Source organism: Trichoderma harzianum (genome assembly GCF_003025095.1).
Source record: "Trichoderma harzianum CBS 226.95 unplaced genomic scaffold M431scaffold_6, whole genome shotgun sequence".
NCBI lineage: Eukaryota > Fungi > Ascomycota > Sordariomycetes > Hypocreales > Hypocreaceae > Trichoderma > Trichoderma harzianum.
In genome coordinates, this window is record NW_020209254.1 from 1,005,109 (window position 1) to 1,022,806 (window position 17,698).

The 17,698-nt window shown below is 51.7% G+C and overlaps 5 protein-coding genes across 5 annotated transcripts; 2 read left to right on the forward strand and 3 right to left on the reverse strand.

The window, feature by feature from the left end:
- Positions 1 to 676: 676 nt before the first annotated feature.
- Positions 677 to 3,303, reverse strand: M431DRAFT_85689 (hypothetical protein; the record flags this gene model as incomplete). Its single annotated transcript, XM_024923588.1, has 2 exons — positions 677 to 2,064; positions 2,166 to 3,303. The coding sequence occupies 2 exons, from the start codon at positions 3,301 to 3,303 to the stop codon at positions 677 to 679; spliced, it is 2,526 nt and encodes an 841-aa protein (XP_024774460.1).
- On the forward strand, positions 3,012 to 3,895 carry M431DRAFT_428609 (hypothetical protein). The gene has a single exon (XM_024915081.1). It carries the CDS (start codon positions 3,292 to 3,294, stop codon positions 3,745 to 3,747), a length of 456 nt encoding a protein of 151 aa, XP_024774461.1. The 5' UTR covers positions 3,012 to 3,291; the 3' UTR covers positions 3,748 to 3,895.
- A 6,128-nt stretch (positions 3,896 to 10,023) lies between these two features.
- On the reverse strand, positions 10,024 to 12,027 carry M431DRAFT_84980 (hypothetical protein; the record flags this gene model as incomplete). The annotated part of the gene is made up of 2 exons (XM_024923498.1): positions 10,024 to 11,362; positions 11,417 to 12,027. 2 exons carry the CDS (start codon positions 12,025 to 12,027, stop codon positions 10,024 to 10,026), a joined length of 1,950 nt encoding a protein of 649 aa, XP_024774462.1.
- Positions 12,028 to 13,765: 1,738 nt separating this feature from the next.
- On the reverse strand, positions 13,766 to 14,671 carry M431DRAFT_508201 (hypothetical protein). The gene is made up of 3 exons (XM_024919081.1): positions 14,513 to 14,671; positions 14,288 to 14,442; positions 13,766 to 14,092 (listed from the first exon to the last, which is right to left on the reverse strand). The coding sequence occupies exons 1-3, from the start codon at positions 14,589 to 14,591 to the stop codon at positions 13,994 to 13,996; spliced, it is 333 nt and encodes a 110-aa protein (XP_024774463.1). The 5' UTR covers positions 14,592 to 14,671; the 3' UTR covers positions 13,766 to 13,993.
- Positions 14,672 to 14,950: 279 nt separating this feature from the next.
- Positions 14,951 to 15,928, forward strand: M431DRAFT_495013 (hypothetical protein; the record flags this gene model as incomplete). The annotated part of the gene is made up of 3 exons (XM_024917313.1): positions 14,951 to 14,995; positions 15,232 to 15,616; positions 15,693 to 15,928. The coding sequence occupies 3 exons, from the start codon at positions 14,951 to 14,953 to the stop codon at positions 15,926 to 15,928; spliced, it is 666 nt and encodes a 221-aa protein (XP_024774464.1).
- Positions 15,929 to 17,698: the final 1,770 nt, after the last annotated feature.

Consider the following 17,698-nt stretch of genomic DNA (forward strand, 5'->3'; position numbering starts at 1 on the left):
TCTCTTGTACTGTAATAAATATCTCGGGCATCAATCGACCGCTCTCCTTATTCTAAGACTTTGCACCATCCCCTCTTTTTTTTTTCCTCCTATCAAAGAAAAAAAACAAAATGTGTGTGTGAATGGGATCGACCGCCTATCATAAACCGTTACAATTACAAAAATGGTAGTTGCCACTTGCTCATCTATGTTGCGTATAAAGAAACTCCATCCGAATGCCTCGTGTGCTCCCTGTTTTTTACTTTTCATCTTGTACATTTGTGTTTAGAAGGGAATCTCCGTTCTCTGCCAGAGGGTGTATACCACATCAAAACCAAAGATAAAGCAAAAGAAGTAAAAAGAAAGGAACAAAGAAAAGAAAAGAGAAAGAAAAGAGTGGGAGGAGAGCCTCTCCCACCCTGGTGAGTCTGAACACACACACAAAGACCCAAAAAACACCTCGACTGGGTCAACTTTGACCTTGCCAATAACCGAATAAGCCATGATATAGTTGGAAATTTCAATCCAACGCCACTGCTCCATAAGAAACCTCGCTATGCGCGCTCGATGTACACAAGCCAAAAGGAAATGTGAAGTTGAAAAAGAAAAAACGAAAAAGAAAAAAAAGAAAAGAGAAACCACGGAGAAAACAGCACAATCTTAACGTAGCATACTCGAAAAGGTAAATGTCTTCGTTTTATGCCTCGAAATTCATCGCTGTGACGTTGGGTTTCTTTGGTGGGTTGTTGGCCGAATTCGGTTTGACTGTCGTTCGTCCGGAGACGGTAGCGCTGCGAATGCGTGCGCTCAGGGGAAGAGTATATTTGACCACGCCCTTGACAATGAGATCGAATTCATTTTGATAAATTCGCTCCCAGCGCTTGGAGCCGCCCGCAGTCCCATTGCCAGGGTATGGCAGCTGCATTTCACCGGTAGACGAGGAAAGACCCTGGTGGAATAGTGATCCCTCAAACGTCAGGGGGCTGTCGAACTCGGTTATACGTCCAAGCAGTATATTTGGCTTTGTCTCATCCTCGCCTCCGGGAGTAGTTGGATCATTGACAGGGTCGTCAAACGGACGGACCAAGTTGTCCTTTGGTCCATCAGGGTTTTCCCACCAGTCCGAATCGGCACCTCCATACTCCGACTTGGCGAAAATCTCTAGGTTCGCATGATCGATTGTGACAACAACAATGTTCGGATTGTGCGCCTTGACGGTGACATCAAACATGAGAACCTGCTCGCTGGTGACGACATTGTGGATGGAAACAATTTCAATGTCGCTCAGGGGCTGAGAAGTCGCAAACATGAAGCCAATGGCACCCGTAATGACCAAGAGGAACATCATGGTAAGGACAAGGCAGGCGGCAAACCGATTGAGATACGACGACCTCCTGGAGTACGATTGTGACTCGGCCTGCCGCAAGTTGTGCGGACCACGCCTGAATCGTCCTCTGTTGCGGCCGTTTTCAAGGAGAGGCGTATGCTCGTCGTCTGCACCAGTGGTTTCGTCCAAATCGTAGCTTGAGGACATGTGTATCACTGAGCGCTTAGAGTTCAGGGGTCCCCGCATGGAGGGGTGATTTCTCGGACTGGGGGGACCAGAAGAGTGACGAGAGTTGGCCACCTTGGGCCTAACCGTGTTCTGGAAAGGCGATTCATTGTCAAAGAGCGAGGCATGGCCGTTGCCCGGCTGTCGACCCCAGCGGCCTATGTGGTGATGCTGCCGAACAGTTCCTCGGCCAGAACCGCTCGCACTGCGGCCCGTTCCCCTGCCATCCTCGTCGCCGGTCAACATGCCATCGTTGATAGGACCGTTGACGTAAGTATTGGAGAACTTCATGCTCTTCTTAGGTGCAGGGCCATGGCTGTCCGTGATACCATATATGGCCCGCATGTTGGGGCGGTCGCCCTGGCTGACTATGGATGTTGCACTAGGTGTGCGAGAGTGGAAGCGGCGCGAGACTCGATCGCCAACGTCTGGGGGGTTAGAATCATAGACAAATGTTTCTTCCGAGTCGGAGGTGTTAGCTTCATCGACAGCGTTGGCAATCTTGGCTTCGAAGATGTCCGCCTTGGATGATCCTAGTAGTAGTTTAGCACAAAGGTTTCCTCAAGACCACAAAATACTTCACATGAAGTGAAAATCGGTTGCTCAAATGAACACAGAGACAAGAGAAACTTACCATTTCCACTATTTACTGGTTGTTTGCGGGATCTCTTCTTTTCCTTCTTGGGGGGCTTGATAGTCTCTGTGCTCTGTTTCGTTCTCAGAGTTCCATTCATGCCGTCAGGCTTTGGGCCTACGGCCAAGGCCACCTGGGGAATGCTTGCTACGGTCTCGGTCTCCACCGTCATAGTCTGCGTAGAGCCTTCAGGTCTGGCTTTGGCTTGCTTGGAGAGCATAACGGCACTCGACTGCCTCGAGAGGAGGGGTGGAGGGACAGAGGTAGTTCTCCTTGAATCGACCCTGCTGTCGCTGCCATTCTCATGACCCGGAAGCATAGGTCTGGCTCGTAATGTTCGGCCTCCATCTACATCTGATAGATTGGCGTCGTACGAAAACTTTTCCCCAGCCTGTTCAAAGAAGGGAGAGTCCTGCTGACGGCGGAAGCGGGTTGGAGCATTGGGCTGGCTGACTTCCTGGACGGTTTCCAGAGGCCCGCGGCCCGGTGATCGGAGACCGGACGCCATGTGTAGGTCCTCGGCTTCGCTTTCGCTGGTGGCCAGGTACTGAGATGAATCTTGCAGGACGGGAGATGGGCTAGGGTGCTGTACGTTGATAAGAGGAGGATCCTGCTCGCTCAGGCGAGGCGTGGTGCTGCCGTTTCTAAGCAGTTGCAGAGGAGGAGAGCGTACACGGGGCGACACGGGCCATTTCGTGGTGTCTCTCAACTCGGACGACAGTGCAGGCTTTTGCGGTGCGGGTGCCTGGACGTGGATCTGCGAGTCTTGGTTGGCGGTCACGGGCACGAGGGTAGGCGTGGTGGTCGCGGAGAGGCTTCGAAGACCGGAGGCAGGCCCGCCGAGGGTTGATGTTGACTGGACCTGGCGAGACGGGCTCTGGCTCTGAGCCTGCTGGCTGTTATTCCGTGATCTTGCGCCGTTGATCCTGCCCGACGTTGATGTTGCTCTCCGGGGATGACGGGTCGGGGAGGGGTCTCGGGAGCCCATGGGTGAATGGGTGACGGAGTCGCTGGCGGACGAGTGTGTTGACGTCGCCGTGGCAGTGGCACTTTCGCTGGCACTGGCACTTGGATTGGCACTGGTGCTGGACGTCGTACCGGGCTCAGGCGCACCAGGTGTGGGCTGATGATTCGCCATGTCGGGCCCGGCCTGTGTGGCGCCCTCGCCGTCAGTCGCAGCAGCCGGTGGCCTGTTCATGGCTGTGGATGTGGAAACAAGTCGTGGGTTCGCAGAGCATGCATGCCAACGGGGCAAGCCTCTACTGGGTGCTGGTGCTTCGGGATGCTGGTCTGGTTACTGGTTCTGATGAGTGGGAACGGGTGCGAGGTTGACGGCCTAGGCCCGGCTCATGGTGGTTGGCTCGCCGATGCTGCGATGCGGGAGGATCGGATGGGCGCGATGCCCAACGTTGAAGCCCTTCTTCCCTTGCGTGGTCGTACTCGTACTAGCTCTTGGTGTTTCTGGCTGGATCCTGGACGCCAGCCAATGGGTTCGCCTCGAGGGGGGGCGTCAGCGGAGCTCAAGCGGTGCAGCAGATGGAGCCTAGAGGGAGTGTCTGGAAGCAAGCTCGCACAGAACTGAATAAAGAGAAATATTATTTTCGAGCCGGGGAAGAGGATGACGGGCCAGAGAATGGGGCCTTTGGTTTTGGGACGCGGAGCGGAAACAAGTGCGCAAAGGATGACACAATCAAATCGGGTTGGCCAAGATGGTGGGACTTTGCTTCAGGGCCGCGCTAGCACCAGGAGCAGGAAGGTATGGAAGGGTGTGGGAATACGATGGAAGGGGAAGAAAAAAGAAGAAAAAAATTAGTGAGACTGTGAGACTGTGAGACCGCGAGAGGAGAGAGCGAAAAACATGGGCGTGCGGGAGTGGTGCTAACTCCATGGAGGGAACTTGGAGCCGATGGGAGGGTATGAGAGTACAGGTATGAGTGAGTACTTGTACATGCGACATGGGCGCAAAGCACTGCGACCAGGCGGTAGCACCAAGTACAGTGCGTGAGGGAAGTACAGGGCTTGTACCCGGGCAGCTGCGGGACTTGTGATTGGCACAGGTGGGACAGCGAGATTCGGCGGTCGGTTGATGAAAACCTTGTTGCAACACCAAGCTGGAGAGCTCCGGTTTTCTGTGCCAGTGGTAGGGCCTAGGAGGGAGACGAAAGCCCTACGATACTCCATACGATTAGGGGACTAAGGGGAAGGCGAGGATTCTCCTTTTCCATCGGCGGGATCAGGGAGGATTTCAATGGTTTCACTGAAGCAATATACTTGACGGTACGAGTGCCAATGCCAATCAATGCTTACTGCGGAGATGGCTCGGTACTGTACGAATACGTGTATCATAAGGGGATTTTCTTAGTAGCCAGCACCCCGAGTTGGCTATCCCTGGACACTTTATTGCAGATATAGATATAGATACGGGAAAGAGTAGCGATAGTAGAAGACAAGTCGGGGGCCGCTGAGCTGACTAGCAAATCCTACAACATAAAACGCCGAATAGCTGACTGCTTGATTGCCCTCGTCTTACCGTTTGTTACAAACAAATGAGTGCATTGAATACCTTACGAATACAAACCTCCAGTATTCAATTCACTAGGACATGGGGATCCGGTGCCGGTGCCAAAATGAACCTCGCATCGAGAGCATTGGATCAATTGAATCAATGTTTTGCACCAGCAACGCATTCGCATTAGCACCTCGCCAAAGCACTAGCCCCAAAGCCCAACCTCTTCGGTACGGGGCAGAGACCTGGCCAGTGCCCCAACCGCACTGGTCTGCTGACTGCTGTGCCAGCATCTCCTCGCTAGCCCAATGTACAGGCTACAAGGGTCAGTCAAGTCTCTCCCACTGCCCTGCCACTGACTGGCCTTTGTTTACTCCTCCAAGCACCTCGACTCGACGACTCCAGTTGCAGCACAACATTGCCAGGTGGCACTCGGAAGGCAGAAAGAGCCTGCAGCTAGTCGGTCCGTGAACCAATGGACAAAGACACGCCCGTCGAGTCCACGGTATCAGGTAGATTGATGGTGTCCTCCACCAAGCTGTTCAGCTTAGTGGGCTATTCATCAAATACAGTCACGGCTAGAGCATTTGATCATCCGGGCTGGGCTGGCCAATTTCATGCCGTCCAGTTGATTTCTTATATCTGACCGCTCGGCTTCACTAGATGGCACCATCTCAACGAACACAATTGCGACATACAGGGTCGAGAGTCGCGCTGGAGCCGCGGGAGCAACACAAGACACCAGCACCATTACTAGGCAAGGACGTCATGAAGCATATACAGTGCCAGCCGAGCCTTGCCCAAACAGAAGCCGGCAATTCATTTTTTTCTGCGGCCCCCAAAGAAGGAGAAGAGAAAAAAAAACAAATGATGAAAAAAACCTGGAATCAGACAAGCCATGCCGATGAAATGGGTGGTGCAAACACAGGCTCGCGGCGGCCCCCGATTCGAGCTTGCCCGATCCACTCACGTCATGGACAACAACAAACATGAATCCACCTCCCGACTGTATGGATGGGTTTCACTCCCGCGCCCAAAACAAAACCTGTCGGCACCACGGCACAATTTGCAGCATCTTCGGATACTGGCAGACCTCGTGAATGTCTGAGAAAATTGTCCAGGGCTCTGAATTAATGTCAAACCATGGGGTCGAAATGCTCATGCTAATTAGCTCGTGAATCGAATCTGCGTTCCACAAGCTCCCCCAACAAGCGGCGAGCCACCAAGACACGATCAGAAAAAAAAAACTTAACCGCAGGTTTTGCTCCGCGAGCCGCGTTCAATCGGTTCAACAAGTTCCGTGCTTTGATTAACAGCTCCAGCGACGGGCTAGCAGGTGCTTTGCATACATTTCCATGTATGTATGCATGTTATGTGTCAGTATCACGTATGCGAAATGCCACCTCTGACTAGTCGATGCCTGATAGCGCCCAAATAAGGCAGTAGGGATTTTTAGGATACCCCGATCCATTCCCCAGGATTTCCAGCGAGAGAGGCTAAGGGCGGCCAATGCCAGGGGCCGTCCCTTGTCACCATCTGCTCACCATCCATCCATCGGTCTGTATAACTCAACGGGCAATTGCCAGACCAGAGCACGAAGCAAACGTCGTCTGCATGAGCCCTGCGCGCGCAAGTCATGTAGACAATTTAAAATATCAACCCAATCCTACTCTGGTAAAATGGCTCAACCGGCCGGGGCAGCCCATTCATAGGGATGAAGATTTCCCGATGGAAAGAACCGGGACGACGCTCCCAGTCACAGCGCGGCTGTCGGTAACGGCCCAATGGATGGCTCGTCAACACATGATAGTTGCAGCCAGAAAAGCCAACGCCAACAAACCAGAGGCTCCTCTGGTAGAGATGAACAGACCAGTTTAGGCTCAAGCTGCCACCAGCACTCGGGCCCGTCCCGTTCCATCCGCCCGCCGAGATTGACTCGCTCTTACATGGCACTGGCCTGACAACACCAACACCATCACCAAGGCCAACACCAAGGAATGCCCTCACCACCCGCAATAGGACTGTTACACATTGTTTGGGGCTTTGGTCCTGAACGCCCCCAAGTCTCCAATCACACTGACAGCATCTCCAACCTGTGACCACCAGATGGAGCAGAGGCAAGCACACGTACTCGTCCACGTACGTGCCGTACACCCAAAAAAGAAAGCGGCCAAATCCAAGTCCTCTTTTGTCTCTCGTCTCTTCTTTTTCTTTGTCTTTTTCTTCCCCTCTGCCTGACTGACTCTTATCAACCTCGCTGACGACCACCCCAGCCCACTTCTCTGTCTGCCTCTGCAGTGGCACCCCCAAAAGCAACTGGCCCTATTGGAGCCGGTCCCCAGCAGGATTCTCCCATCAGCCTCTGCCGCCAGCCTCTCACAGCTCGACACGATAGATGCCACCCCTGTTCTTGTTTCCATAGTAGGCGCATGGCCCTAACCTGCGTTTTTTGCCCCTTGCCGTCCCGCTTGGGGGCCTGCAGGCGTTTCGACTCGCGTTAGACCTGGATGGGCAACGGTCTGTCTCTTTTTTTTTTCTTAATTTTTTTTGCGTGGTCCCTCTCTTTCTTAGTCGTGTCGTGAATTATCCCGTGATAGTATCGCACAGAGGTATCTACCTTACGTACTCCGTACTACTCATCTACTGGTGAGGTATTCCGCACTCAGTCTCGTCTGTGGCTGATTTCCTTTGTGATGAAGAACGCATTCAACTCTCGCTTATCCTTGCCCAGCAGATTTGGCGCTTGATCAGAATCTTTCATGCAGAGTGCTTTACCTTAATGAGCTGGTAGCCGTTATCGTAACACCAATCTGGTTCTTTGTCCTAGCAGTATGGAGCATATCGCATATCCCACGTCCATGTTTACTTGCTTGTTCAGATGTATCCAAAACTTCAAGCCACCCGTGTCTCCCAACGCCTCCCTCCATCTCTCATCTCATCCCGTGTACAGCTGCACTCATATGCCAATCCGTATGAGCCAGCGTCAATCTAGGCCTATCGGCCTCTGGTCTTTCTGCACAGGTGACCACGCCTCCATGTCGTCCCACCAAGGCTTTGCCTGCTTACATGTAGCTACCGAGACACCTCCTGCTGGTATATACAAGTATAGTAAGGACGTTGTCGAAATAGTTTGTCTGAACAGTGTCTAATTCGGCTTAAAGCCGAAAAGATCCAGAGCAGAGCTTACGATGTAAAACAGTCTCGGTAATAATAGCATTTTAGTACATTAGTAAGGCGATTTATACTTGGTAGTAGTAATACCGGTATCGTACTGAGGCATATTGATATTGACTCTTCTACACCGGGGGCCAAGATATGGACACCAAAACGCCCGTCTTTGCCAATCTATCGTTAAGCGAACGACTGCCTGATCAACCGCAAGGATAAAGCCATCGCCACACTGGCCTGTATGGTGATAGTTTGAATGTACGAATGCGCATGTACGAATATCTAGACGAATAACCCTACACATACGCCGTACATTAGTTTCGACTCCATAGTTCCATCTTGTCCCCAATCATACTACATCAAGCTGCTACGTTTAAATTCCCATTCAGCCGCCAAAATCTACTTACACGCCGCCACTCGAACGAGAGCCACAACTCCCTTGCCCGAAACAGTAGCACTCTGTAGATTTCTCACAACTTACACGCCTCTATCCTTGCGATCCCGCATCGCGCCTAAACAAAAACCAACACCCCCAACAAGTCCCAAATCTCACAAGACCCAGGACCCTTTTTTTTTCTTCACTATCCCCTACCTCTCTCTTCTCTCTACCTTACCGTAGTTAGCAAGACCACCTCTCACCGCCTTACTGCAACACAGTCCACACGCCCGCATGCACCGTTATGCAACGGGTCCCTCACTCACTCCAAAACATTGACCAAAAAAAAAAAAAGGACAGTGGCCATCCCACTCGTGATCGCACGTTGGGCATCAATCGTGCTGTAAGGAGATAACCTTGCATACCTTTTTGCCCATCGCTGCATACAACACAACAGCACCACTCACACACACACACAGTGCTCAGAAGACCACGCAAGTGGAGAGCATGTCGTAAAAAGAGCACATCACCAGGACTCACTCATGGAGAAACAGAAAAAAAGGAAAGACAAAGAGTGTCACTGGGGGCGTTTATCCCTAACTGACATGACATGTAACAAGCGGTCAATAAAAAATAATCAACTAACAAGAAAGAAAAAATAGTAAGAAAGTACGTACGCTGTAAATAAACACAAAACGCCCTACGCGAAAGGAAAATGGAGCTTCACCAATTCTTCAACCGATTTTTGTGCAGCATCTGTGCTACATGTGTATCCATTTTGAGCAAAAACACCAGACCACTTTATGCAATTTTCCAAAATGCCGTCTTTCGAGTCAAGCTCCTGCAGTTTCGCGCCAGGAGCCGCCCACCCCCCTTGTTGATATATGTGGATAATCTTCCGTACTACATGCGCGCGTTTGCCTCGTCGTTTGTGAGTTCCTCAACAGTGATGAATGAGATTCCGAAAAAGGGGACCTAGGCAAACGACTTGATGGTTTTCATTTTGATTCCCTTCTGAATCTGTTTGCCATACATGATGCTGCATGCCCGGGAATCCTAGGAGTAGCATCGACATCTCCACCTCATATGCAGGCAAAATGTATGTTCAAAGTGCTTGCCAAGCTTACATGCAAGATATATCATATGTATCAATTAAACAGCTACCTAATCCAACGAAAAACAACTCGGTAAAGAAAAAATCAAGAAACACCCCCTATCAACTTCCACCAAACAAACTACCTAGGCTCCCTACCCGCATATATGTCTGTCTGTACATTGTATGTATATGTAATGCACGTCGTTTTTTCCTTTCGTTCCAATACATAGCATCTTTCGTCAACCAATAGCCCAATAATAGAAGACGCGGCCCATCATCCTTCGCGTAACAACGTCTTCTAACAATAATAATAGTATAAGTGACAAAAGAAAAAAGGTCATACATAAAAAAAGAAAAAGAGTACCAAGACAAGGTTATATATGTCATATCAAACTGTTTTGCAAGTCATTTACTTGTCATTTGTCGTCATCGTCGTCTGTCCAAGGATTTTCTATGAGTAAAGAGGTTATATCCAAACCGCTTTGCCCGCCGGTCTGGCCAAGGCGTCGTTGTTATCGTTATTTGCCGTGCGTATCATCCCTGATGTCGAAAAAGAAGCATTCATACTGATCCTAGTGTAAAGAAATTATCCGTTGAATATCGAAGTAGTTGTTGTGCTCCCGTGGTAGACGCCGATCCGAATCCCTTTATGATTCCAAGTTTCAAAAAACAACTTTGGCTCATTCTTTTTTCCCTTCTTTTGTTTCTCGTCTTACTCTGGAATAGCAGGGCTTACTGGCGAGTTGTCGTCTTTCTTTCCACCCCAGCCCCAGCCAGAGATCCAGCTAGCCCGCTTGTTGGCGTTGTTATCCTTGACGGCATCTGGGTTCTCCTGGACCAGTCTCAGCGGGCGTGGCTTGCCGCCGCTAAAGGTCTTTTGCTTGTCGGAGTGGGATCGCGGTGGCGATTGTGAAGGGGGCGTTGAGATCTCGCCAGACTCGCCGCTCAGGCTTGATGTCTCGCTTCTCTCGCCTCTCGTGCCTGGGAAGTTTCCGGATGAAGGAGCCTGGCTACCGCTAGGAATCCGACCCGGAGTCCCAATCACGCCGGCGGTTGGGAAGAAAGCGTGCGAGTGTCGCTGGTTGAGCGGCGGTGAGGCAGGGCTATCCGGACCTCTGTACATCTGGCTAACGAGAGATGCAGCTCCTGGGAACTGATCGCTCACAGGTCGCGAACGTCTGTTTATTCGGCCAAGACCAATGGGAATGCTGGGTGCCTTATCGGGGTCGGTGTGGTCCGCGATTGGAGTACCATCAGAGTTTTGTATGATTGAGAATGGTCGCGGTCGTGTTCTCCCCGCCATGATGGGCGCAGTTCTAGTTCGCTGCAGGATGGGCTGCCCATTAAGCTGGTTGCTGAACCTCGGGCTGGTAGGGCTAGTAGGGCTGGTAGGGCTGGTAGGGCTGTTGAGCTGCGTGTTGATCTGCGGCTTCTCAATAGGCGGAGGTGGTGGAAGGTCTTTGTCCTTCTCGGGCAAGGGGGGTTTCATGTCTGCTGATTGATCCAGGATTGTCTCAAAGTCCTGATGCTGAAGCAGGCGTTCGATGATCTTGTTGATGTATAGCGTGAGGGCCTTGTTCTTCTCCTTGAGAGCCTTGAGCTCGCTCTCGAGGCGGCGGTGGTCAACGGTAGGCTCGCCCTCGGACTGTGTCGCGTCCGAAAGCTCATCAGCGAGGCTAGAGCCGCCTGTCTTACCCTCCAGGGCATCTAATGCCTCATGGTTCACGGTTGGGCTCATGTAGCTAAAGTCGCTCTGGCCAAAGTCTCCCTTGAGAGTCTTCTCCTGAAGAAGCAGTTGATAGCTCTCGTTGTCCTCCATAAGGCGCGCGTTGGACATGCGGGCCTCCATCAACTGACGCTCAACCTCTTGCAGTCTGCCTCCGCCCTGGTTCTCAGTTTCGACCAGCTTGATCTGGGCTTCCGCGAGCTCCAGGCGCAGCGACTCAATAAGCTTGTCCTTCTGAAGGATCAGCTTGGAGCTATTTCGCGAATCGCTTCGCTGGAGGGAGGACGGGGGAGCGAAGCCGCTGCCATCAAGCGAGGGCGAAGCGCTGGCTGCTGTAGACATTTCAGAATTAGCGTGAGATCCAACGACTGATATCGACCAGGAGCGTTGCTTACATTGCCTCGATGGTCTCGGGTCGTCCTCGAGACTCAGTTTCTGGGCTAGGGTCTCCTTTAATCGTGCAATCACCATCTGCATCTCCTCTTCTTTCGTTGCCATTTCCTCCTTTTCCTTGAGAATGGCGCTCCGCTCAGCCTCGTAGATTGTCTCCATCTCTCGAATCTTGCGGCCGGCTTCTCTCTTTTCGTTTCGTAGTGTCTCGATCAGCTCATCGTGCTCATGGACCTTTTCCTCGAGCTTGGCCGACTCCTTGACCGCATCGTCCAGCTTGGACTGCAGAACCTCGGCCTGTCGCCTGTATTGCTCCGACTGCTTCTCCTCCTTTTCCAGGCGCTGCTGGAGATCCTCCAGCGCGGCGGCAGCGGCCGCCCGGGCGTCGGAATCTGTGTTGCTCATGGCCGTGTCTCGTCGGGCAACAGCCGCGCGGGCAGAGACAGGATGGACGGATCTCGTCCTGACGTGTTGTCCGGTGGGAGTGGCCGAGCGCACGGATTGGGCTCGCGTATGGGTTGGCTTTGGAGGCGAAGTGCCTATGTCTGAACTCGCTCGGCCGACTGCGATAACCGGCGGTTTGTTTGCAACCGTAGACATGTCGAGGAGGGGAGGATGCAAGCAAGACGTCCTTCCGTCGAGGTCGGTGAGCTACTGTTGGTGAAACGCGCAAACGGGGCCGTCTGGCGCAGCGCCAAACAAGTTCGTCTATGGGATATTATAATTATGCTGCGAGAATGGCCAGTGGTGAAGAGGAGAACTGCAGGCGTTTAGGAGGGATAACAGGCCACGAGGGTTTGGTCTGTTTGGTTGGGCTCCACCTCGAATGTGTCGGTGGGCAATTTAAAGGCAGAGTTTCACGAAAAAAGGTACCTCCGCCAAGGGTTCGCCGCCGCGTGTGTGCGAGGTACCCGTACTGCAGGAGTACATTTTCGTACAGTACCACAGTCCAGCCACTCGGGGGGTGAGGAGGGACGGATGCGGTGACGAAAGCGGGCACAGCAGGACCCTTTTGTTACGGATTAATCCTCCGTGGTTGCAGCTTTTTGCTCCTGTTTTCGCTCTTTTCTTGTTCCTTTTTTCTTCTTTTCCGTCATTCACAAGGGAGAAAGTCTTCCCTGCCAAATTACGGGAGCAGCTCTTCATGCCTCTTCTTAAACAGTGCATGACTTTGATCACAGCGCCCTGCATCTCTTCCATGCCAGGACGGGTGCCTGATTGGGTCAACGATGTGCTGGAGGGAAAATCACGGGCCACTAAAGGCCCCTAGACACGCTCCACCCCCACTGCTGGACGCTGCTAGAATCTCTCCAAGTCTCCCCTCTTCTCCTGCTCGGCTCCTCTGCGGACGCAACGCAACGTCTCGCCTCCGCCGATGCGCTGTGCTTCTGTGCGCTGGTTTCACTGACCGCTTCTCTGCGCTGGACTGGAGACAAACAGCGCAATTCATCCTTTTCTGGAAAAACAGAAAGACGCCCCTTGGCCAGAGCTGGCTGCTTAGTCATTCAGATCATTGCTTAAAACGATGAAACAAACGGTATTAGCATGAGTCAATGCATCTGTTCCTGTTTGCGGGTTGTTCTTTGAGACATTGAACAACCAAAGCGTTTTGACACAGTGAGGCGCAACTGAATGCAGTCACTGCAAAGTACCGGCTACAAGTGCGAGTACATCGAGGCCTGAGAAAGGCTGTGGTTGCTATAATTAAAATCAGGGCTTCGCTGAGGACTGGCTCAGCCTTTCCGTGGCGAAAGTCATGTGCTAGCCACGGCGTACCTGAAAGCGTGTGCCACCTGTCTCGTGAAGATGACAACGGCTGTGTGTCTCCCCGCAAACTCGGGCTGTGAGAGTTTTGACTAATCGTCATCGCTCGTCTTTGAACTCTGTTTCTATTTTTGAGTGCCAATAACGAAGCCGTGCTGTTCTCTCAAGTCCAAGTAAAGTGGACGGAAGTTCTGTAGATTTCATGAGCCACAATATGTAGGTACCTCCTACTGTATACACACGCAACTGAGGCTGCACTATGAAGCGGTGGATCTGGCATATGCCTCAGCAGCATTCGATTGGCATCCCATCACTCATGCAACCCCCTTTCTTAACTGGTTCGCATCTGCATTCTTACTCAAAGCCAGCCAATGGGATTTGTTACCAGTTTCCACGAAGCCTAGCAACCGGGCAACACACATGTTTCATACCGCCAGTTTGACATGGTCGAGAAATATGCAGGTAGATGGTGAGTTGCAAGTAAACAGATTCCGTGCGTCATCCGGTATGGTAATCGCAGGGGCATTCGGCATACACGGAGTCACTCTGGGAAATGGCATGCAGGTTTTTAATTCAGCTTGACAGGGGGAACAGTCTTCATGGCTGTATTATTCCATTGAGATAACTATCACTTGGAAATTTCTGGGGCTTTTTTCATCCCCAAAGGATTTGCCTTCCTAGTAGATGATGTCTCGCATCAAAAGTTTTCGTCTCGCACATAATGTGAAAGTGTATGGTATCCATATTGCCCTTGAACCGTTTTACCCCCAACGCCGTTTTAAATGCACTGAATTTGGGCTATTTAAGCCTGCTGGTCGCTGAGGATATCAGAGTCACCAGCATCCAGGATGGCAAGGGTGGAGCATCGGAAGAGCTTTCCGCAGGCAGTGCCGAGCTCAATCTGTATTACGAATAATGTAAGCCAATGTGAACCCTCCAAAGTCTGAAAGACTTCTTCTCTGGGCAATTCCGCAGGAATTGGTAATTCTCGGGTAGCAAGAGTAGCTTCTGAAAGAAGCGAGAAGTGGATTGGCGCAAGTATATACCCGTTTCCAGGTCTTCACTTGTCCAGGGCGTCTGAGGTTGCAAAACTTACGTTGTTACCAGCGAAGTGGTGGATGGGAGCCTTGGACAGCATGCTGTAGTATTCGAGTTCACTCTTTCTCAGGGGAGGAGTGTTGCCAGCAATGATGATCAGCTTGGCCTTGCCGGATCGCAGAGACTTGAGAGTAGACTTGTAGCCGAGAGTGACTGGCAAAATCATGTTAGGATTTTTGCAAAATATCGCAGGATATCAATCCTCGAGGAGCCAGCAACATACCCTTTCCGGACTTCATAACAAGTGCCAACTTGGAGTTGATGCTGTTGGCATCCTTCTTGCTCTTCTTCTGGGGGGCCATTTTGACTGATTTTGGGCGCGAGCTGCGATCTTTGGACTGGATTGATGCGGTTGCTGAAGACACTCTGAGCTCTGAAAAAGTTCGTGGAATTTAGTTTTCTTTTGGGATGCACGCACCAATTTAGGCGGGGCCAGGGCTATGGAGAGCCTAGCCAATGAGCGCAGACTTGCCGTTTTGGTAAGCCCTAAAGCTCCGGCGTTTAAGCGGATCACAGCGGAGATGAGTCAAAGAATCCTTGGATGCTTTGAAATCAACCCAGCTGTTTTTCTGAAGTGGCGCCGGGACTCCTTGAGTTGGAATTATCTTCCCCCAAACATCATCAAACAACCTCAAGTACCGTTCAGCGAAACACCGACAAAATGGCTCGCCGTCCTGCTCGTTGCTACCGATACTGCAAGAACAAGGTGAGTTTTGCTGCAATATGGCGTTCTCGTCGATGGAGGAATTTTTCTTTTATTTTTTCGAAGCTTGGAGATAAAATATCTGTGGAGTGACGCAAGAGGTGGATTATAAATTACCAAAAAATGAGGCATCCTGGGATGGATTTTCTGTCACTGGTCTTGCAACACTTGGAGCTTTTCAGAGATGCTTTATTTGTTCATCATACTCTGGACTTGACTGACATTCTTTCCCTTCCTAGCCGTATCCCAAGTCTCGGTTCAACCGTGGTGTCCCCGACCCCAAGATCCGCATCTTCGATCTGGGCCGAAAGCGCGCCAACGTCGACGACTTCCCTCTCTGCATCCACCTCGTCTCCAACGAGTATGAGCAGCTGAGTTCCGAGGCCCTCGAGGCCGCCCGTATTTGCGCCAACAAGTACCTCGTCAAGCACACCGGTAAGGAGGGTTTCCACCTCCGTGTCCGCGCCCACCCCTTCCACGTCGTCCGTATCAACAAGATGTTGTCTTGCGCTGGTGCCGATAGACTGCAGACTGGTATGCGTGGTGCCTGGGGCAAGCCCAACGGCACTGTTGCCCGTGTCAACATTGGTCAGATCATCATGAGCGTCCGCACTCGTGACTCTAGTATGTGACATGCTTTCTTTCTTTCTTGATTCCTACGGTATGGCAAGATCAAGGTGTATTAACAATCACTCTTTAGACCGTGCTCTGGCTCTTGAGGCTCTCCGACGATCCCAGTACAAGTTCCCCGGCCGACAGAAGATCATCATCTCCAAGAACTGGGGTTTCACTCCTCTCCGCCGCGAGGACTACCTCGAGCGCAAGGCTGCCGGCCGTGTCAAGGTCGACGGTGCTTACGTTCAGTTCCTCAGCAACCACGGTTCCATTGAGCAGAACATTCGTCGTTTCCCCGACGCTTTCTCGTCCGAGGCGTAAATAGTTCTCCTTAATGTGGCTTCTGGGTTTTAGGTTGGCGTAATTATGGCATGTCAGATAAGAGATTTCTCGATTTGAGAATCATCAGTTAGGCAAATCAAACCATTGTGCGTTCAGCACTAGACATGCTATGTTCTATTTTACATCTGGACCTGTTGCGATGAATAATACGTCGGAATCTGGATTCTGTCCAACTAACAGGTGAAACGAAACGTGTTCACCCCTGAAATAGCAGCTACACGGCTTCGTTCCCAGTCACCATCACCTTGTGTTTCCATAATGACCCACCCGTATCTTGGAGATTCCAATGATACTCGTATCACAGCCCTGTTCTGTGGAATTCACTCGGCGTCGTCGGCTGGAAAGTTTTGATATCACATATCAATGATGATTTGTAACGGCAGGATACAGTCAGCAGAATTTACAGTGCAGAGCCAAGCTTACATATAGCATCAGCCACCGTGGTAATAATTGCCGTTCTAATCCAGGAACAGGTAGCTTTGCTCATCTCATCCGAGAGCCGGTGAGAGGTTCTATGACGAGACCACCTGACTTGCGTCAGTGACACAATGGTCACAGACGATGATGTATGGGCGCTGATTGCCATACTGTTGCTTAAAACGGCGCTAGGTTAGATACATGATCGGTTTTGTTGGGGCTGCATCTTGGAATCAAGACAGTTGGTTGGACAAGAATTACACGCATCCTGTTGAGACTGATGGGCGGGCAGCACAATAATAAGGATGGCACACAGGTGACGGGGCTGGTGGGGGGGAGGCGATGCGTATCCATGCCATCGTACTATCAGACGCAGGGTCCTTTTTTTCCCTTCCGTGCTCTTCGACTCTTGTCGCAAAATGCATCACAAAAGGGCTCCAGAAGTCGGAGAGAACCGCTTGCTGAGACGATTACTGCATCTCCGCCGAAGCGCCGCCAGCGCCGAAGTATGCACGAGCGAGTCGTGGGCTGCGCGCTTTTGATGGCGCCATGGAGTCAACGACACGGGAACTGTAGTGGTGGCGGGCACGCATCAGCATCCTTGCGGATCAATGGTAATAATAGTGAGTACCTAGGTTGAGATATGGCTACTGCTACGAAACAATGTGGAAGAAGAAAAAAAAAAACCCCTTTTTCCTTTTTGTCCTTCTTTCTCACCCTCAGCCGCCCTTTTTGGTTTTTCTCCGGGCCGTGGTTCGCATCTAGATTGCATGCATCAAGCATAATCAGCCCCAAAGTGCTTTTAACCGTGATGGGGGGTTGCAGCACTGAGGGATGGCGGGCCCAGTAGTGAGGCGTAAATGTGACGCAAAAACAGTGAGTCTCGCCGTAATATCTTATCTAGAGATTTGCAAGGTGAGCGCGCCAACCGAAGTGTAAGTACGGGCTAGTACCAGCGATGTCTCCCTCCATGGCATCCTAGCGGCCAAATGGTGCCGTCGTCTGCGTCGTCTGTGCCGCAAGCACGAATACTGAGCGGCACAGTTCAAGCCCACTACCTGCCAGTACCTCCAGATCACCATTGATGTTATAGCGCCTCCCCTAACCCAGTAGCGCTAAGAGGCTAGCGGGCCAGCTCACTGAAGCCCGCGTCGACGGCGCTGTCTCGGAACCTCTGTCGGGCGTGGGAGAGTCAACGGCACAGGTGGCTGACACTGGCCTGACCACTGTTCAAAGGCCAACCAGCACGCGAGCACAGCACACCCCCACCCTGGCCGATCAGGCCGTCCTCCAGTCCCAGGTGGCCTGCACTGCTGTGGTGATGACGCTCGA

Excerpts from the sequence above, each read along its gene's own strand:
- M431DRAFT_428609 (XM_024915081.1), top strand. The coding sequence starts at position 3,292 with ATGATTCGCCATGTCGGGCCCGGCCTGTGTGGCGCCCTCGCCGTCAGT.
- M431DRAFT_508201 (XM_024919081.1), bottom strand. The coding sequence starts at position 14,591 with ATGGCCCCCCAGAAGAAGAGCAAGAAGGATGCCAACAGCATCAACTCC. Across the intron at positions 14,443-14,512 it reads TGTTATGAAGTCCGGAAAGG|TCACTCTCGGCTACAAGTCT; the intron begins GTATGTTGCTGG and ends TGATTTTGCCAG. Across the intron at positions 14,093-14,287 it reads ACCACTTCGCTGGTAACAAC|ATTGAGCTCGGCACTGCCTG; the intron begins GTAAGTTTTGCA and ends TTCGTAATACAG.